Source organism: Pristiophorus japonicus, chromosome 14 (genome assembly GCF_044704955.1).
Source record: "Pristiophorus japonicus isolate sPriJap1 chromosome 14, sPriJap1.hap1, whole genome shotgun sequence".
Taxonomy (NCBI): domain Eukaryota; kingdom Metazoa; phylum Chordata; class Chondrichthyes; family Pristiophoridae; genus Pristiophorus; species Pristiophorus japonicus.
Window position 1 is genome coordinate 115,071,843 of NC_091990.1, and position 22,380 is coordinate 115,094,222.

General features: G+C 45.9%; 1 protein-coding gene across 1 annotated transcript in view; it reads right to left on the reverse strand.

The window, feature by feature from the left end:
* LOC139279471 (metallophosphoesterase MPPED2) overlaps positions 1 to 21,371 on the reverse strand; it is a 221,330-nt gene extending 199,959 nt beyond the window's left edge. Inside the window, exon 1 of the mRNA XM_070898601.1 lies at positions 21,164 to 21,371. Coding sequence (XP_070754702.1) covers positions 21,164 to 21,315 — 152 coding nt within the window. The 5' untranslated portion in view covers positions 21,316 to 21,371. The remainder of the gene's footprint in view (positions 1 to 21,163) is intronic.
* Positions 21,372 to 22,380: the final 1,009 nt, after the last annotated feature.

The window sequence follows — 22,380 nt, forward strand, 5'->3', positions numbered from 1 at the left end:
GTCACCATACTCCACCTGCTCCACAATGACATGCAGGCCGTGATCCTGACCAACGGATCCATCACATACCCAATCCATATCCAGACCATGGTCAAACAGGGCTGCGTCATCGCGCCAACCCTTTTCTCGATCTTCCTCGCTGCAATGCTCCACCTCACACTCAACAAGCTCCCCGCTGGAGTGGAACTAAACTACAGAACCAGTGGGAACCTGTTCAACCTTCGTCGTCTCCAGGCCAGATCCAAGACCGTCCCAACCTCTGTCGAACTGCAAAACGCGGACGATGCTTGCGTCTGCGCACATTCAGAGACTGAACTCCAAGTCATAGTCAACATCTTCACTGAGGCGTACGAAAGCATGAGCATTGCACTAAACATCCGTAAGAAAAAGGTCAACCACCAACCTGACCCTGCCACGCAGCACTGCCCCTCAGTCATCAAGATCCACGCACGGCCCTGGATAACGTGAACCACTTTCCATACCTCGGGAGCCTACCATCAGCAAGGGCAGACATCGATGACTAGGTTCAACACCACCTCCAGTGCGCCAGTGCAGCCTTCGGCCGCCTGAGGAAAAGAGTCTTCGAAGATCAGGCCCTCAAATCAACCACCAAGCTCATGTCTACAGGGCTGTAGTGATACCCGCCCTCCTGTATGGCTCAGAGACGTGGACAATATACAGTATAGACACCTCAAATCGCTGGAGAACTACCACCAACGATGTCTCCACAAGATCCCCTGGGAGGACAGATGCACCAATGTTAGCGTCCTCGCTCAGGCCAACATTCCCAGTATTGACCGCACTCGACCAGCTCCATTGGGCAGGCCACACTGTTCGCATGCCTGACACAAGACTCCCAAAGCAAGCGCTCTACGCGGAACTCCTACACGGCAAGCGAGCCCCAGGTGGGCAGAAGAAATGTTTCAAGGACACTCTCAAAGCCTCCTTGATAAAATGCAACATCCCCACAGACACCTGGGAATCCTATTTTCTATGTTTCTATAGGAAAGGGGTACTGAGGGAATGATCAGCCATGATCTTGCTGAATGGCGGTGCTGGCTCGAAGGGCCAAATGACCTACTCCTGCACCTATTTTTTTTTCTATGTTTCTATGTCCCTGGCCAAAGACCTAAATGGAGGAAGAGCATCCGGGAGAGCGCTGAGCACCTCGAGTCTCGTCACCGAGAGCAAGCAGAAAACAAGCGCAAGCAGCGGAAGGAGCGTGCGGCAAACCAGACTCCCCATCCACCCTTTCCTTCACCGACTATCTGTCCCACATGTGACAGAGACTATAATTCCCGTATTGAATTGTTCAGTCACCTGAGAACTCACCTTTAGAGTGGAAGCAAGTCTTCCTCAATACGAGGGACCACCTATGATGAAGCTGTTTGCAGGACGGTGGTGGTGCAAGATGGCTGCTCGGTCCACCTGCATGGCAACAGTCACTGCACTCTAAGATAATTCACTGCATGCGAGGTGCTTTCAGACACCGTTGAGAACTATGATAAAGGGCTATCAGAATTCGGAGCAGGAGTAGTCCATTTGGCCCCTCAAGCCTGCTCTGTCATTCAATGAAATTATGGCTGATCTTCTATCTCAAATCCACTTGCCTGCACTATCCCCATATCGCTTGATTCCCTTAATATCCAAAAATATATCGATCTCTGTCTTGAATATAATCAACGACTGAGCATCCACAGCCCTCTGGACTAGAGAATTCCAAAGATTCACAACCCTCTGAGCGAAGAAATTTCTCCTCATCTCAGTCCTAAATGGCCGACCTCTTATCTTGAGACTGTGCCCCTGGTTCTAGACTCCCCAGTCAGGGGAAACATCCGTCCTGCATCAACCTGTCAAGCCCTGTAATAATTTTGTTTGTTTCAATGAGATCACCTCTCATTCTTCTATACTCTAGAGAATATAGATCTATTCTACTCAATTTCTCCTCGTCGGACAATCCCTCCATCTCAGGAATCAGTCTGGTGAACTTTCATTGCATTCCCTCTTTGGCAAGTAGATCCTTCCTTAAGGAAGGAGACCAAAACTGTACACAATACTCTAGGTGCGGTCTCACCAGGGCCATATATAATTGTAACCGAGACTCTGCCTTTGACTCGAGTGTTCTCGACTCCATCCCGCAGCATGCTACCCGCCACCACCTCAGTAAGACCCCAACATCCCAACACTGCATGAAGTAGAAAAAGCCATATGACAGCTTAAAAAAAACAGGCTACAGATGCGGATAGAATCCCTGCTGATGCACTGAAGTATGGTGGAGAGGCACTGTTGGCACGAATACATGACCTCATCTCTCTCATCTGGAAGGAGGAGAGCATGCCAGGAGATCTCAGAGATGCAGTGATCGTGATCATCTTTAAAAAAGGGAACAAGTCTGACTGCGGCAACTACAGAGGAATCTCCCTCTTATCAGCCACTGGGAAAATCGTCGCTAGAGTCCTCCTCAACCATCTTCTCCCTGTGGCCGAGGAAATCCTCCCGGAGTCACAGTGCGGATTTCATCTCCTATGGGGCACAACAGATATGATTTTTGCAGCGCGACAGTTGCAGGAAAGATGCAGGGAACAGTGCTAGCTCTTATACATGGCCTTCTTCGACCTTACAAAGGCCTTTGACACTGTCAACCGCGAGGGTCTATGGAGCGTCCTCCTCCGTTTCAGATGCCCCCAAAAGTTCGTCACCATCCTCTGCCTGCTTCACGACGACATGCAGGCCGTGATCCTTACCAATGGATCCATTACAGACCCAATCCACGTCTGGACCGGGGTCAAACAGGGCTGCGTCATCGCCCCAACCCTCTTCGCTGCCATGCTCCAACTCACAGTCAACAAGCTCCCCGCTGGAGTGGAACTAAACTACAGAATCAGTGGGATCCTGTTCAACCTTCGCCGCCTCCAGGCCAGATCCAAGACCGTCCCAACCTCTGTCGTCGAGCTACAGTACATGGACGATGCTTGCGTCTGCGCACATACAAAAGCTGAACTCCAGGACATAGACGACATATTTACTGAGGCGTACGAAAGCATGGGCCTTACGCTAAACATCCGTAAGACAAAGGCCCTCCACTAACCTATCCTCGCCGCACAGCACTGCCCCCCAGTCATCAAGTTCCACGGCGCAGCCCTGGACAACGTGGACCACTTCCCATACCTTGGGAGCCTCTTATCAACAAGAGCAGACATCGTCGACGAGATTCAACACCGCCTCCAGTGAGCCATTGCAGCCTTCGGCCGCCTGAGGAAAAAAGTGTTTGAAGACCAGACCCTCAAAATTGCCACCAACCTCATGGTCTATAAGGCTATAGTAATACCCACCCTCCTGTATGGCTCAGAGACATGGACAGTAGATATCTCAAGTCACTGGAGAAATACCACCACGATGTCTCCGCAAGATCCTACAAATCCTCTGGGAGGACAGACGCACCAACATTAACATCCTCGACCAGGCCAACATCCCCAGCATTGAAGCACTGACCACACTTGATCAGCTCCGCTGGGCAGACCACACAGTTCGCATGCCAGACACGAGACTCCCAAAGCAAGCGCTCTACTCGGAACTCCTTCATGGCAAAAGAGCCAAAGGTGGGCAGCGGAAACGTTACAAGAACACCCTCAAAGCATCCCTGATGAACTGCAACATCCCCACCGACACCTGGGAGTCCCTGGCCAAAGACCGCCCTAAGTGGAGGAAGTGCATCCGAGACAACGCTGGGCACCTCGAGTCTCATCGCCAAGGGCATGCAGAAATCAAGCGCAGGCAGCGGAAAGAGCGTGCGGCAAACCAGTCCCACCCACCCCTTCCCTCAACGGCTATCTGTCCCACCTGTGACAGAGACTGTGGTTCTCGTATTGGGCTGTTCAACCACCTAAGAACTCATTTTAAGATTGGAAGCAAGTCTTCCACCATTCCGAGCGACTGCCAATGATGAAGATATAATTGCAGTAAGACATCTTTACTCTTATACTCAAATCCTCTTGTAATAAAGGCCAACATACCATTTGCTTTTTTAATTGCTAACTGTACCTGCATTCTAACTTTCAGTGATTCGTGTACAAGGACACCCAGGTCCCTCTGAACATCAACATTTCCCAGTCTCTCACCATTTAAAAAGTACTCTGCTTTTCTATTTTTCCTACCAAAATGGATACCTTCACATTTCTCCACATTATGGCGCCAAGTTTCCACATGATTTGCTCCTGATTTTTAGGAGCAACTGGTGGAGAACGGAGTATCTTAGAAATCGCAATTCTCCACATTTAAGTTTTCTGCAGTTCTAGTCAGTTAGAACAGTTTCACTTTTGAACAGAACTTTTTTTTCAAAAGGGGGTGTGTCCGGCCACTGACGCCTGATTTCAAAGTTTCCACAGTGAAAACGTACTCCAAACTAACTTAGAATGGAGCAAGTGAAGATTTTTGTAGGCCTGAAAAAACCTTGTCTACACATTAAAAAATCAGGCACAGGTTACAAATTAGGCGTCGGGAACGAGGTGCGGGGGGGGGGGGGGCGGGAAGTCATTACATTCTACAATAAATTCTTAGTTATACTTATACAAATATTATACAAATAATTCCAACCTGAATAAAAATTTATAAGCAAAGAAAAGATTAAATAAACCATGTTCCTACCTGTGTGAAAGTGCTTCAGGCAGGGAGAATGCTGCAGGAAGCCTCACAAGTTGAGGCAGCTGTTCCCGACGGCATGGGGGGTGGGGGGCGAGGAGGCAGTGAGGGCCCGACTGACGGCAGCGGGGGGCAGGCAGGGAGGGGGCTGCAGGAAGCCTCAGAAGTTGAGGCAGCCATTCCCGACGGCGGGGAGGGTAGGCCCCCTTGCCGTCGATCGGGCCCATCGGGAAATGGCTGCCTCAACTTCTGAGGCTTCCTGCAGCCTTCTCACTGCTGCAAGAAGTCTTAGTGCTGATCATGGAAGGGCAATGTGGTTTTATTAAAAAATTTTAAAAATTGAACAGCTACAAAGAACTACAAAAATGGCCGAGTGCCAATGTTTCCTTCACACTGCGCATGCGCGAACGCTGCAACGCGCACGCGCAGCGTTGCCGGCAGGAAAAAAACTAATTTAAATGGTACCCGCCCCCTCCTACTTACAAAATCGGCGCGAGTGGTAGGCTCCACCCCCTGGGCGCCGCGCCAAGCTGACATCGAGCTGCAAAGCGCTCGAGAACAGCGCGGTTTTTTTCAGGCGCTGTTTTCGGCGCGAAAAACGGGCGCCCAGCTCGGAGGGGCGCCTGTTTTGCCGCGTGTGGAAACTTGGGGCCTATATTCCATTTGCTATGTTCTTACCCACTCACTTAGCCTGTTTATGTCCCCTTGAAGCCTCTTTGCATCCTCCTCACAACTTACATTCCCACCGAGCTTTGTATCATCAGCAAGCTTGGATATATTACATTTGGTCCACTCATCCAAATTATTGATATAGATTGTGAATAGCTGGGGCCCAAGCACCGATCCTTGCTGCACCCCACTAGTTACAGCCTGCCAACCCGAAAATTACCGATTTATTCCTACTGTCTGTTTTCTACCCGTTAACCAATTTTCAATCCATGCTAGTATATTACCCCCAATCCCATGAGCCCTAATTTTGTTTAATAACCTCTTGTGTGGCACCTTACGGAATGCCTTCTGAAAATCCAAATACACCACATCCACTGGTCCCCCCTTATTTATTCTGCTAGTTTCAACCTCAAAAAACTCTTAACAGATTTGTCAAACATGATTTCCCTTTCATAAATCCGTGTTGACTCTGCCCAATCTTATTATTATTTTCTAAATGTCCCGTTACTATGTCCTTAATAATAGATTCTAGCATTTTCCCTACTGCTGATGTTAGGCTAACTGGTCTGTAGTTCCATGTTTTCCCTCTCCCTCCTTTCTTAAATAGTGGGGTACATTTGCTACCTTCCAATCCACGGGAACCGAGTTAGAATTTAGAGAATTTTGGATCCACTATTTCTGTAGCCACCTCTTTCAAAACGCTAGGATGTAGGCCATCAGACCCAGGGGATTTATCGGCTTTCAGTCCCGTTAATTTCTCCAGTACTATTTTTTTACTGATACTCATTTCTTTCAGTTCCTCATTCTCGCTAGACCCTTGGTTCTCCACTATTTCCGGCAAGTTTTTGCGTCTTCTTCCGTGAAGACAGACACAAAGTATTTGTTTAATTTCTCTGTCATTTCCTTATTCCCCATTATAATTTCTCCTTTCTCAGCCTGTAAAGGACCCACATTTACTCGCTATATGTGAGTGTAGGCATTTCTTTGTGAGTGTTGCTCTCTGGTTTACTAAAACAGATTACATGGTCTTTATCGCATTGTTGTCTGCGGAGCTTGCTGTGCAAAATTTGCTGCCATGTTTTCTACATTACAACAGTGACTACACTCATTAGAAAAAGTACTTCATTGGCTGTAAAACACTTTGAGACGCCCGGTGATCGTGAAAAACACTATATAAATGCAAGTCTTTCTTTCTTTTGGTTTCACATCCCCCATCACTGCCCCGTATTACTATTGAGGTCTCGATATGCCGCCCATATTAGATCACCAGATGACAGGAAAAAAAAAGGGGCAAGTTTTTTTTTTGACAATAGACACAGCTTGTGTCACATGATCGCACGCTGTGTGTGAAAATGAATTCCTTTAAAAGCAAATAAAGCACTCGACGCTACGAAATGAACCAGCAGAAATGGCTGATGTGGAAAATATCAAATTTCATCCTCAGTTCCAAATATATATATGGCCCAGAAATCCCGGACGGCTGCTTCCCGTGGGTGATCGGGTAAAAAACTTTTTAAAAATGCGCACTTTCCTGAAGCTGCTGCACCCACGTGAGCTCCCGGTCCTGAGGCCTGCACTGACTGCGCGTCGCAGCGCGTGCACATCAGGACGTGCGCAGGGCTGGAGCTGCAGTCACATGGCTCTGGGCAGCCAATCAGGTTAAGTATGTTCTCATTTATAATGGTAACTCCATAAGTTGGAGTTCCCATTATTATGAATGAGAACCCACCCCAAAACCAATAATAAAAAGTAGAAAAAAACACAGCACTTTTTAAAATTAATTTAAATTAGTTATTTAAAACATATATTTTTCCGATTTTTTAAAAAGTTTTTAAAATTATGATTTAAAATAAACTTACCATAGTGGGGAGCGCTTTTAACAATAAAATGTGTTTTTATAATTTTATTTTACAATGTTTTTTGTGTATTTTAAAACTCTTCCGCCTGTAAAAGTAGACTATGCACTTGCTTTTATCAGGCACAAGAGTTTTGAGGACAAGAGATACGGAAGATCTGTCAAGCTGGAGCTCATGCGCATTGTGCACCGAAAACCAGCTTTTGCGATGCATTCCCGGGTCTGTACACACTCCTTACGGACCCGGGAGGCCGGAATTTTTGCCCCTATATATATATTAAACTATCAGACCTCCCTTGGCACTGCTCACAGTGAGTCCGAGGATTTATTGTTTTATAGCAATTGGGATGTTATCAAAAAAGAAAGTGCAGCGGGAAATGTGATACATGCAAATAGTGCAAGCTATTCTCAAAACTAGATAGATACATCATACTCATGGTAAGTTGGATGATATGTGGACAGGAGCCCCATGTACTGCACAATATGTTATTCTACTAATGAATTGTGTCAGCTGTAGCTCAGTAGGTAGCACCTCATCTCTGAGTCAGACAGTTGTGGGTGCAAGGCCCACTCCAAGGACTTGAGTACAAAAAAATTTAGGCTGACACCCAAGTGCAGTGCTGAGGGAGAGTTGCACTGTCAGAGGTGCTGCCTTTTGGATGAGACGTTAAACCGAGGTCCCGTCTGCTCTCTCAAGTGAACGTAAAAGATCGCATGGCATTATTTCGAAGACGAGCAGGGGAGTTATCCCCGGTGTCTTGGCTAATATTTATCCCTCAATCAACATCACTAACAAAATTCAGATTATTTGGTCATCATCACATTGCTGTTTGTGGTTGCTTGCTGTGCACAAATTGGCTGCTGCATTTTCCACATTTCGGCACTGACTACACTCCAAAAGTACTTCATTGTCTGTAAAGTGCTTTGAGATGTTCAGTCGTGAAAGGTGATATATATCTGTAAGTCTTTCTTTTAACTTGTACCAGTGTGCCTTTTAAGGTGACAAAAAAAATCGAACTGTTGTTAAGTAAATACAGCCTATGTCAATTTAATTGCTGGTTTGTCAGAGAACCACGCTGATTAGAAAAGCCTGGTAAGTTTGAAGGTGCAGGTCAGAGGCATCCAGTATTAACGGAATTTTTCTTTATCTCTTTCATTGGATCATAGTAGCCTCATTAAACGTCCATTCGCCAATAAGGGCAGCAGTCAGTTCTAGGCCTGTCTATGCAATTCAGTGGCGCTCGACGCTCAGCTGTTTATCTCTAGATGTGTGAAGATGCTTAGGATCTGGAATGCACTGGTGAATAGGGTGGTGGATACAGATTCAGTAGTAGCCTTCGAAAGGGAATTGGATAAATACTTGAAGGAGAAAAAATTGTTGGGATATGGAGAGGGAGCCGGGGGAGTGGGACTGACCAAATTGCTCTTCAAAAGAGCCGGCGCAGACTCGATGGGCCGAATGGTCTCCTTCTGTGTTATACTATTCTATGATTCTATGGTGATTTTTACACCAAGTAGTCACACCTTTATATAAACCACCATGTATGGTAGCCACTCTGCCAGATTGAAGCAGTTTTCAAATTGGCTCAGATTTTTAAATGTACAGATCTTCCTCATGCAGCACTTGGGCACAACACATGGGAGGAAAGTCGGCCAATGAGGATCACACACGCTCAGGACGGAGCCCATCTGATTTTCCGCCAGGCACTGCGATGATCTTTTATACCCACATCTGCCCCAATAATAACTTAATAATAGTCCTGCTCATCCATCACACCTGTGCTCGTTGACCTACATTGGCTTCGGGTTAAGTGACACCTCAATTTCAAAATTCTCATCCTTGTTTTCAAATCCCTCCATGGCCTCGCCCCTCCCTATCTCTGTAATCTCCGCCAGCCCCATAACCACCCCCCCCCCACCCCGCCAGCCTCCCCCGCCCCTACAAGATATCTGTGCTCCTCTAATTCTGCCCTCTTGAGCAACTCTGATTATAATCACTCAACCATTGGTGGCCGTGCCTTCTGTTGCCTAAGCTCAAAGTTCTGGAATTCCCTGCCTAAACCTCTCCGCCTCTCTTTCCTCCTTCAAGACGCTCCTTAAATCCTAACTCTTTGACCAAGCTTTTGTTCACCTGCCCTAATTTCTCCTTATGCGGCTCGGTGTCAAATTTTTAAACTCATAATACTCCTGTGAAGCCCCTTAGGACACTTCACTACTTTAAAGTTGCTATATAAATACAAGTTGTTGTTGTTAAAATAAATTCAATGAACCAATTCATCATTAGCGTTTATTTAGGACTCCTCGTTAAGCGTGGTCGTGGGCCACACTCTATTCCTGATTTGATAACATGCTCACGTTCCACATTTATTTCTTTATCGCACCGAGGTCTACGATCCCAAGAGCCCTATGAGATGAACTGGAGAAAATGGGGCTCTTCAACCGTGAAGTTACGCAAGTATACAAGATGGTAAGGAACCGAGAAATAATACATTGCAAGAGTAGAATAAGGCGGGCGTAACATAAACTAGCTGCAGGCAGAGTTAGGACAGACTTCAGCAAGAACAAACTTGCAATTATGTAGCGCCTGTAAAGAACTAAAACGTCTCAAGGCGCTTCACAGGAGTGTAATCAGAAAAAAAATATTTACACCAAGCCAAAGAAGCAGACACCATGGACAAAAGCTTGGTCAAAGAGGTAGGTTTTAAGGAGCGTCTTAAAAGAAGAGAAAGGGGTGAAGAGGTTTGGGGAAGGAATTCCAGAGCTCAGGGTCTGGATTTCTGAAGGCACGGCCCTCCATGGTCAGGATGTGATGTGAGATTGGCACGGTGGAACAAGCACTAAAGAATGCTGAGGTTCACCACAGACCACAGGAACATCATAGCTCTGTGTCTGTTACAATAGATCCCCCCCATGCCTGCGCACCGCTCCTACTCCTGTGACTGCACGATGAGCAATGGCCCAGGAAAGTTCAACCCCTCAAGGCATCCACCTCACTTTTGCTAAAAGCCAAACCTTTCATTGAAGTATTATTTAGTACGCTTATCTTCGATCTCACTCCCTCCCACGGCCAACTTCTGCTGCCCACAGAAAAATAACCGACTCATTCACAACTGCGGGATGGAATATTTCAAGAGAATAATTTTAAATATTTGGAAGAAGAGCGGAAGTGAGAGTTCTCCCAGGTGTTCCGCCCAATATTTATCCCTCAACCGACATCGCTAAAAAATAAACCCAGCTGATCTGGTCATTGTCACATTGCGGGAGCTTGCTGTGCGCATACTTGCTGCCACGTTTCCTACATTATAACAGTGACTACACTTCAAAAAGTACTTCACTGGCTGTAAAGCGCTTTGGGACATGCTGAGGTCGTGAAAGGCACTATATAAATGCAAGTCTTTCTTTTCTATATGCTCCTCAAAGACTTTTTTTGTGGCAATGAAGAATGAATCATAGAATCATAGGGCCCAAGTTTCGAGCCGCGCCTAGAACGGCGCAGTCCCGACCTGGACGCCCGTTTTTCGCGCCACAAAGTGCACCTAAAAAAACCCTCCAGATTCTCCACCTCCCTGCAGGTCCTCTGGCCCTCGGCGCAGCGCAGCAGGAGCTGTAGGGAGCGGAGCCAGGTCCCTGTGCTGAAAACAGTGCCGGGACCTCTGCACATGCGCGCTACAGTGGGCACGCAAGTGCAGTAGCTCCAGGCGCCCAAAACTGTGTGGGAGGGGCCGAAGCACGCAGCCCCTAGCCCTGGCCCAATGGCCTCACTGGGGCTGCGTGAATAAGGCTCCTCCCACGGCCAGCTCCTGCTTCCTCCCGACCCGACTCGACTCCCCCTTCCCGCCTCTGGACCGGACCCGACACCAACCTGACTCCCGCTTACCCCCCGCCCCCGGACCCGACCCGACTCCCGCCCACCCCCCGCCCCCTCCACCCCCACCACCCACCCTGGACCCGACACCGACCTGACTCCCGCTTCCCCCCCGCCCCCGGACCCAACCCGACTCCCGCTCCCGCTCCCCCCCACCCCCCCGCCCCCGCCTCCGGACCAGACCCGACACCGACACCGACCCGACTCTCGCTCCCCCCCCCGCCGCCCCCGCCTCCGGACCGGACCCAACACCAACACCGACCCGACTCCCGCTCCTCCCCCCCACCCCCCGCGCCCCCGGACTGGATCCGACCTGACCTCCCTCCCCCCGACCTGCCCTCCCTCTCCCTCCCTCCCCCCAACCCGAACCGAACCGACCTCACTCCCACCACCCCCCCGACCCGCGCTCCCCCCGACCCGACCCAACGCCACCTACCTGTAAATCTGGTGCTGGGGACGGGCCCTGCCCGAAGTCTCAGTCCCGGCCCGTTCAGCCTCCCTCCCCCTTCTCCTTCCCCCCCCCCCCCCACAATCTCCTTCCCCCCATCCCAATCTCCTTCCCCCCCCCACAATCTCCTCCCCCCCCCACAATCTCCTTCCCCCCCTCCAATCTCCTTCCCCCCCCCCAATCTCCTCCCCCCCCCCAGGGAGACACACACAGACAGACAGAGAGATAGAGACACTGACAGAGACACACTGGGGAGGGCATCCTAGCATGCTGTTGGAGGACTCCCGGTGCTGCAGTCGGTAAGTAGAAAATGTTTTATTTATTGATTTTTTAAAAAATTATTTCTTATTAATTTTTTTTGATTGATTTATTGGTTGATTTATTGATGTATTTATCATTTATTATTGATGATGGCTCTTTATTTGTAAAACTGAAGTGTTTAATGTTTGTAAACTTCCCTTTAAACCCCCCCCCGCAACATTCCCTACGCCTGATTTTCTAAAGTGTAGATAAGTTAGTTTGGAGTAAGTTTTCACTCACGAAACTTTGAAATCAGGCGTAAGTGGCCGGACACGCCCCCTTTTGAAAAATAAATTCTGTTCCAAAGTGAAACTGTTCCAACTGACTAGAACTGGAGCAAACTAAATGACGAGAATTCCGATTTCTAAGATACTCCGTTCTACACCAGTTGCTCCTAAAAATCAGGAGCAAATCATGTGGAAACTTGGGGCCATAGAAACTTACAGCACGGAAGGAGGCCATTTCGGCCTGTCGTGTTCGCGCCGGCCGACCAAGAGCCTAATCCCACTTTCCAGCTCTTGGTCTGTAGCCCTGTAGGTTACGGCACTTCAAGTGCATATCCAGGTACTTTTTAAATGTGGTTAGGGTTTCTGCCTTTACCACCCTTTCAGGCAGTGAGTTCCAGACCCCCACCACCTTCTGGGTGAAGAAATTTCCCCTCAAATCTTCTCTAAACCTCCTCCCAATTATTTTAAATCTATGCCCCCTGGTTGTTGACCCCTCTGCCAAGGGGAATAGGTCCATCCTAACACTCTATCTAGGCCCCTCATAATTTTATACACCTCAATATGGTCTTGCCTCAGCTTCTTCTGTTCCAAAGAAAACAACTCCAGCCTATCCAATCTTTCCTCATAGCTAAAATTCTCCAGTTCAGTCAACATCCTCGTAAATCTCCTTTGTACCCTCTCAAGTGCAATCACATCTTTCCTGTAATGTGGTGACCAGAGCTGCACGCAGTACTCTAGCTGTGGCCTAACTAGTGTTTTATACAGTTCAAGCATAACCCTCCCTGCCCTTGTATTCTATGCCTCGGTTAATAAAGGCAAGTATTCCGTATGCCTTCTTAACCACCTCATCTGTCAACTTATTGCGCGAATGAAAGCAATATGAAGGCTGCAAGAAATAGCGGGCAAAAAGCCGACCTCGTTACTCAGGTTTTAAAACGATCCGTGCAGCAGAGTTAGAGTGGAGCTGCTTTGTTGAATGTAATCCTGCCTGCACACAGTTCCTACTAGTCAACTGCTGTTTAGTCTGTGTTACACCCGCAGCTCATTAACCGCTGTACAAGAAGACAAAATAGATTGCTGGGGCGAGGAAATGAAAGGCTTGACATCTTGCACGAGCATTTGCTAATGGCATTCTCAAGGTTCTGTACGCACTGCATTGCCAGCAGTACCACAGCACCCTGGGTGACGGCTAATTCAGGCACAACATCTACCCTGGGTTTCCAGTTGTTGGACGCAATAATTGATGGACCACGAGCGTGCCTATTTCCCTACTTTCAGTGCTTTGCAATGAGGTTTCAAAGAATCAAAGAATGATGCAGCACAGAATTGGGTCATTCTGCCCATCGTGCCTACTAGAGCTATCCAATTCATCCCACTCCCCTGCTCTTTCCCCACAGCCCAGTAATATTTATTCCTTTCAAGTATTTATCCAAGTCCCTTTTCAAAGTTACTATTGAATCTGCTTCCACCGCCCTTTCAGGCAGCGCATTCCAGATCACAACTCGCTGTGTAAAATAAAATGTTTCTTCATCTCCCTGCTCTAGATTTTTGGCCAATCACCTTAAATCTGTGTGTTCTGGTTACCCTTTCTGCCACTGGAAACAGTTTTTCCTTAACTCCATCAAAAGCATTCATGATTTCGAACATCTCTATCAAATCTCCTCTTAACCTTCTCTGCTCCAAGAAAAACAACCCCAGCTTCTCCAGTGTCTCCACAAAACTAAAGTCCTCCATCCCTGGTACCATTCTAGTAAGTCTTTTCTGCACCCTCTCGAAGACCTGGATATCCTTCCTAAAGTATGGTGGCCAGAATTGGACACAATACTCCAGCTGAGGCCTAACCAGTGTTTTATAAAGGTTTAGCCTAACTTCCTTGCTGTTGCACTCCATTCCTCTATTAATAAAGCCAAGGATTCCATATATGTTTGAACAGCCTTCTCAACTTGTCCTGCCACCTTCAAAGATTTCTGAACATATAGCCCCAGCTCTCTCTGTTCCTGCACCCCCTTTAAAATGATACCATTGAGTTTATATTGCCCCATCTCATTCTACCGACCAAAATGTCTCAATTCACACTGCTCTGCATTAAGTTTCATCCACCATGTGTCTGCCCATTTCACCAGTCTGTCTATGTCCTCCTGGAGTCTGTTACTATCCTCCTCATTATTTACTACATTTCCAAGTTTTGCACCATCTGCAAACTTTAAAATTAAGCTCCCCAACACCCAAGTCCAGGTCATTAATATAGATCAAAAAGAGCAGTGGTCTTAATACTGCCCCTGGTGAAGAGCATTGTATACCTCTCTGGACAATCATTCATCACTACTCTCTACTTTCTGTCCCTCAGCCAGTTCTATATCCATGCTGCCACTGTCCTTTAATCCCATGGGTTTTAATTTTGCTAACAAGTCTATTATGTGGTACTTTGTCAAATGCCTTTTGAAAGTCCATATATACAACATCAACTGCACGCCCCTCGTCAACCCGCTCCATTACTTCATCAAAGAACTTGATCAACTTAGTCAAACACGATTTGACTTTACCAAATCTGTGCTGACTTTCACTGATTAGCCCATATTGTTCCCAATGCCAAGTTATTTTGTCCCAGATTATTGTATCGCTGTTAATGTGTTAGTGTGCACTACATCATAGCAAAGTACTCTCTGTGAAAGACAAAACCAACAAGCCTTAAACGTGACAAACTCTACAATGCTGAATAAATAGAGATAGATAGGAATACACAGAACCCATGGAAACCCGCATGGTATTTAAGCATATTCCCTCGCTGAAAATCAAAACACTTAGTACACTATATTTCCTACATTACAAAAGTGGCTTCCGTTCAAAAGTACTACATTGACTGTAAAACACTTTGGGACATACTGAGGTCGTGAAAGGCGCTAAATAAATGCAAATTCTTTCTTTTATCCTAAAACTGCAACCATGCAAAACCTAAACGGTGCTGAATAACAGTTTCTTATCAGGCCGCTTTCAGATATCTTCAAACAAATTATTCATCAACTCATACAGCACAAGGAGTGGCCATTCGACCCATCACATCTATGCCGGCTCTTTGAAAGGGCTATCCAATTAGTACTACTCCCTCTGCTCTTTCCCCATTGTAATGTATTTGCTTCATGGGTTCATAGCAACACATTGCTATTAAGAATTAGTTGGTTTATTAGCAAAAGGTTCAACAATCACACAACACATTACCAGTTCATCCACCAGGCTCACAACCACTTGCCTCACCGTGGATCCCCCGAGCCCAACTGGCTGGGTTTTAATTGAGTCTTGTGAACATCACATGACTGGCTAAGCCACTCCTAACTCAACAGCTCGACAAACCCGTGAGCATCCTCACTGGTGCATAAATTACGCCCACAACTGCTAAGAAAATGCATCAAACATGATTTTAGGGCTAGCTTTTTAGTCATAATACATACACCGTAGGAGTGCACAGGATGTAAAGCTGCATGCTTCGCGGCTGGTGCCGATAAAAGTAAGGATATATTTAGCAAGGATCTTGCTTTACACCGGTTACAGTGCAAGTGTAGCCTGAATCCAGAGTCAGAGCCCGACCTGGACAGCAGAGCGAAACAGAGTGAGACTCCCCGGAGGAGAAAGGTCTTGCCCGAACGCCCATTTTGTGTACACACCCGTTTAACAACCAGTGCCAAACTGCCCCGCACTAATGCCGAGAATGTAAAGGCGGATTGTACAACTGCGCTTGTGTGCTGCAAACTCAGCCCTGCAGTGCAAACGTGCCCAAGGTTGGCCGTGTCCCACTAGTGAAGCCACAGTCAGAATGACTGCCCGTTTCACTTTATGCTCGGAGTTTGCCGTTCACTGTTCATCATGAGTGTTGTGATGCTCCAAAGCAATGCCCTTCCCTCTCAATAGTGAATATATAATTGATAATTCAGAAAGAACGAAAGAAAGAAAGAAAAAGAGAGAAAGAGAGAAAGAAAGAATGAAAGATAGAAAGAATGAAAGAAATACTTGTTATATAGCACCTTTTATGAACTCAGGATGTCTGAAAGAGCTTTACAGCCAATGAAGTACTTTTTTTTAAAGTTTAATCACCGTTGTAATGTAGGAAATGCGGCAGACAATTTGCGCACAGCAAGCTCCCACAAATAGCAATGTGAAAATGACATGATCTGTTTTAATGCTGTTGATTGAAGGATCAATATTAGCCTGATCTGTGTCTTAACTTCATCCACCCGCCCTGATTCCATAACCCTTAACACCCTTGCCTAACAAAAATCCATCAATCCGAGTTTTGACATTTTTCAATTGACCCCCAGCCTCAACAGCATTTTTGTAGGAGAGATTTCCAGATTTCCACTAACCCTTTGTGTGAAGAAGTGCTTCCTGACATCACCCCTGAAAGGCCTAGCTCTAATTTTAAGGTGACGCCTCCTTGTTCTGTACTGCCCCCGCCCCCCGCCCCAGAGGAAATAGTTTCTCTCTATCTCTTTACCCTATCACTCTTTTGATTATCTTAAACACCTTAATTAGATCATCCTTTAATATAAGAACTTAAGAAATAGGAGCAGGAGTCGGCCATTTGGCCCCCCCGAGCCTGTTCCACCATTCAATACGATCATGGTTGCTCTGATTTTGGGCTCAACTCCATTTCCCTGCCCGCTCCCATAACTCTTGACTCCCTTATCGTTCAAAAATCTATATACCTCCACCTTAAATATATTCAATGACGCAGTCTCCACAGCTCTCTGGGGCAGAGAATTCTACAGATTTACGACCCTTAAATTCCGCCTCAGCTCAGTTCTAAATGGGTGACCCCTTATTCTGAAACTATGCCCCCTAGTTCTAGATTCCCCAATGAGGGGAAACATCCTCTCTGCATCTACCCTGACAAGCCCCCTCAGAATCTTATACGTTTCAATAAGATCACCTCTCATTCTTCTAAGCTCCAATGAGTACAGGCTCAATCTGCCTTCATCAGTCAACCCCTTCATCTCAGGAATCAACCTCGTGAACCTTCTCTGAACTGCCTCTAATGCAAGTATATCCTTGCTTAAATAAGGAGACCAAACTGTACGCATTTAATCTTGTATAAAGGAAAATTGCAATCCCACAGATTGTGTCTGACGAGGGAAATCTTCCCTCCCGTTTATATCTCACTCCTGGGGGAGAGCAAGTAGTAGCAAATCAAAGGATGCCAAACTCGAATCTCTCTTCAGCCTCCCGCTCTCCCTGGAGTGTCATTTTCTCTGGCAGCGCACTGGTTAAGACGGACTGGTTAAAATTCCACTACTCACTATTGCGATGCCATTGTTAAAACATTTTAAAATAGAGCACAAAAGAATTTGATGCAGATACATCAGTGGGCTGTGAGAGGAAATTAAATCTCCAAATGGACAGGTGCATTTTTAATCGTTTGTATAGATGGTTCAAACCTGCCATCGTCTAATTGAGAAATAATTGTATTTTGTTTTAAAGTATCACTTTGGAGAGCGAGTGTAACATTTCGCTACAGTTGGAATCAATCCCTTGCTGTAACATGCCCTTGTTTCACACCAATCAAGAGGACACCTTTCAAGAGGGTTTTCTTCCAAATATTATCAATCGAGTCATGAAGCTAAACATTTAACCAAGCTCCGTGGCCAGACTATAAAGTGTTATGTTGATTTGGGGGAGGAACTGGCCTCAATCCCTCCCCCCTAGTCACTGCCAAAAAAAGAACACGCAACCTAGATGAATTTCATTTGGCAGATTCTTTTAGCCCCCTTACTTTTCCTTACTCAGCAATTTCTCCTCTCATCAGAACACAACTCCTCAATGGGCTACAGTTGCCTTCTCCCCCATTCCCGACTGCCCTTACAGTTTTTCTTCCCTCATGGGTTCGACAAGGGAGTGTCGGCAGCTATTCAACTGCGGGATGCATCACACAAATGTGCATGTGCAGATCGTGCAGATTCCCGACAGGTTGACCATAGGCTTGCAAGACGATAGGGGCTGTTAAGGCACTCGCTACACTTGTAACAGCTTCCAATACAGTGTCAGCTGTGGCTCAGTGGGTAGCACCCTCCCCTCTAACTTAGAAGGTTGTGGGTTCAAGTCTTACTCCAGGGATCTGAGCACAAAAGTCCAGGCTGACACTCCCAGTGCAGTGCTGAGGGAGTGCTGCACTGTTGGAGGTGCCTTCTTTCAGATGAGATGTTAAACTGAGGCCCCATCTGCTCTCTCTGGTGGATGTAAAAGATCCCATTGCACTATTTTGAAGAAGAGCAGGTGAGGTGTCCTGGGCCAATATTTATCCCTCAATCAACATCTATAACAGATTATTTGGTCATTATTGCACTGTCTGTGGGAGCTTGCTGTGTGCAAATTGGCTGCCGCGTTTCCCACATTCCAACAGTGACTACACTCCAAAAAGTACTTCAGTGACTGTAAAGCGCGTTGGCACGTCCGGTGGTCGTGAAAGACGGTATAAAAATGCAAGCGTTTCTTTTTTTACAATATTCAACCGAAAAATCTTTTAAAATTAAATACGCTGTAAAACTATACTTAAATAGGTAATAGAAGTAGAAATGCTCAATGTATAAAGTACAACGGTATTGTCACTCATTACAATGGATAACAAGTTGCTTGGAGCAGGTTACCAGGTTGACATTTAACTGAGGTTAACATCACTGCATAAACTGTGGGAGCAAAGTTCAAGCAGCTTATAACTGTTGTCTGAACTCTTAAAGATTGCACTATGGCCCTGAAATCACTCCAGAACGATGTCTATTCAGTGTGAAGTTTAGTCTTTTTTTTTAAATTCGGGGGGTGGGGGGGAATCTATTTTGCAGTAAACATCGCCTTTTGCGACAGGCCATCTGTAACCAATATTTTATCACATCAATAATTGTAGGAGGACACTCAGAATAGTGTATTACTGCCTCATGGCATTGAGAAGAGACTGTGAATGGGTTTGACTCCAGCAGGATTTACTTGGACACAATGTATGTTACACAGACAGTATTCTGGAGCTGCCCATTCCCAATTCTCAAGCTGCGAGCAAAATCTTCACTGCCTACCTTGTGACGGGGATGGGGCAAGGAAATTCCTCTTCGCAAAAAGCTAGCAGAATGCTTCCTCCCTCCGTCTTCACTATAATTACCGGAACGTTAACAAAATCACTTTCTCAGAAATGGTGCATCTCAAAAAGAGTCACATACCCAACGAATCCATTAACCCCTCAATTATGCAGAAAAACTCCCCATTTTTGGGGGGTTAAAGAATGACAGCCACCACAGGTTGTTATGTCTGGGCCAACGGTGCAGGTCACAGTTCCACCACTGTAAGTCCAGTGTTTAAAGAACTGTGTATTTTATATTTGAACACTGTTTCCTTTGTGCATCCTGCATTTAAAAACTGCTCCCCATTGTGCAGCCTTCCTTCAAAAAAGAAATGCCCCCATTGTGTATCCTGTATTTTAAAAAACTGTTCCCTGTTGTGTATCCTGTACTGAAATATTGTATTTATTGTGCATCCTGTGTTTGCACGCTGTTTGTATTGTGTGTCCCGTGTTTTGAGATTTTCTCTTCACTGTGATATCAGATGTATTTTAGCTCCAACCTCTGTGTACAGCCTACATTTAAAAATCAACATTAAAATTAAGGCCAAAATGCACTTTTCCTTTTTATTTCAGATTTTTAAACATCTTACTTTTCACTCGAGCGCGTTTATTACAGCCATTCTAGACCGTGGCAGCGGCGACAGTATTTTTCCAATCAGGTGAAGCTAGATATTGATAAGCTAACAGCTGTGAAATAAGTGTGGTAATTTTTGATTTCAAACTGATCTGTAATCTATGCAGGAGACGTGCGCGTTTTGTTGTGTTTTTGAAGTCATTTTGACAAATTCGCAAATGAGCAGGACAGAGAATGAATCCGTGAGACGGTCTGGTTTCTCATGAGGACAGCTCACTAACAGCAAAGTGCATCAGAAAGTCTGCGTCTGCTGCTGCTGGCAGGTATGAGCTCGCACATAATACAATTCACTTAGATCCACAGCTACACTGTCTGAGACCATGAGGCCTTCTTTTTTTTTCTAAACAGCAGCAGTCAAATAAATACGAAGAAATCAGACACTGCCTTTCATTGTATGTCCCGATCGAAGTTTACTAGACATTGCACAGAAAGGCAGCATCGGTTTCAGAGCAGATTATGTGCTGCCTGCAATTTTGTGACAGTCTGAAACTATCACTTACATACCCTGGACCAGAATAAAATGGAACGCCACCTCATTAAAAATAATAAAGTATCTGCATAATGCAGTAATGGAAACCATCTTCAGTTTTATTGTTTTATTCCAGGCAGCTAAAACTAAGAGATGGTTTAAGATGGACTTAAGCATCTTAGGTATTCCCCTTTCCCTCAGCTTTTTGACATATAATTGACAAATAGGTTACTAACCTGTTGTAGCTATTCACTTGTCAATTCCAAGCCAAATTTAAAGATTGCGACAAATCACAAGAAATGCTGAGCCCTTTGTACACGTGTTCCTGTTACATCACTTCAAGGAGAAACTTTTATCCAACTTTGGCCTGGAAATTTTTTTTCTTATTTCCCAAGACCGTGAGTGTGTGAGAGAGAGAAAGAGGGAGTGTATGTGTGAGAGTGTGTGTTAGGGAGTGTATGTTAGGGAGTGTGAGAGAGTAAGTGAGAGAGTGTGAGAGAGAGTGTGAGAGTGTGAGTGAGAATGTGTGAGAGAGTGTGTGAAAGAGTGAGAAAGTGTGAGAGAATGTGTGTGAGAATGTGTGAAAGAGAGTGTGAAAGAGTGTGTGTGAGTGTGTGAGAGTGAGAGTATGCGTGGGTGTGCAAGTTTGAGAGTGAGAGAGTAGGTGTGAATGAGAATGTGTGCGTGAGAGTGAGAGTGTGTATGAATGTGAGAGTGTGTGAGAGTGTGTGTGTGTGTAAGATAGCGTGAGTATGAGAGTGTGAAAGAGTATGTGTGTGTGAGTGTGTGTCTGTGAATGAGAATGTGAGTGTGTGTGAGTGAAAGAGGTGAGTGTGAGACTGTGAGTGAAAGAGTGTGTGAGTGAGAGTATGTGTGTGTTTCTTTTAATTCAAATGCAGACCAAAATAGAAAGCAAAAGGGAGTTAACAGTAGATTGTACAGCGAGATGAAGGAAATGTACTCACATATGCACGTGGGGTGGCTGGAAGCGACTCTGGTTAATGTTGTAATGAGTGAAGGCCTGAGTCGGGTTGGAGCTGTACTCATCCACCGTGATGGTAATTTTCCCCTGCGAAGGAATTCCATGAGCCATCATCCCTTGCTCGACAAAATCCATTTACAACTTTCCTCCGGTAAATGCTAAGTAGCACATTGTGGGAAGCGTGGTTTTGTGGTCTTCCAGCCTTGAAACCGGGAAACGAGTTGCCAAATTAAATCATAAATAGGAGAGAGCAAAAAATAATGTGCGTAGTCCTAGACAGGAGGGAAAACATAAACAATGAGAAAAATAGAGTGAAGTACAGAGGGATTAAATCAAACAAGTGCAGGGAGTTTAGGGGGGGAAATCGTCCGTCTGTGCGAGTGGCAGAAGCGACTCGTCAACAGATTTATACTTTCCAATAATCCAAAATTATATGGAATGATCCACCCCCAAAAACTGCTTTCCTTCCTAAAAAGAACTCAAATGTAGGGAAACTAAAACTGTAAATCATGTCTATTTTTTTCTAAATGCTAAACTCCAGCCACTAAATCCTACCAGAGTGATTCTAACGGCGAGAAAACGAACCCCTGTATTGCTGCTCTTAAAATCTGCCTCAGAAAATCGGCTCAAGTTCACGAACTTGGGGCTAAAGACATGATTCTACGCGGGGAAACTTGCTCACCTCTTCCCTCCCCCCAGTCTATCTTTATTTATGTTTAAAATAGCCCTAGCTATATAAATAAATCTGTCAAAGTAAATATCATTTCAGAACATCCATCACAGGTTACTGCCGTGCAAAGAGCTTGTGTGATAGACCTGGCTTGCTTGCAGCGGTGGACTCCACAAGAGAGGCGAGGAGTTGAGATGCGGTTGGAGAGCCACTCTGTCCTGCTCCGCTCGGCCCGGCGGTCAATGCTCTGTTGCTATCGCCCTCTGCCCTGACTTGACATTCACCCGGCAGCAATGGGCAGGAGAGATCGCTCCCTTTTCACTACTCCACACATCCCCTCTACCCAACGTCATTCATAGCTTCAGATAATCCCTCCGCCGTCACTCATTCTGATTTTTCTCTCACCACCAGCCCCCCCCCACCCCCCCACCTCAATCTTTGTTTTTTTTAAATATCTAATTCAAAACAGTACAGATGCCAGATCAGTTAATCACCCAACATCGCTCTATGGTCATTATTTAACCTGCATT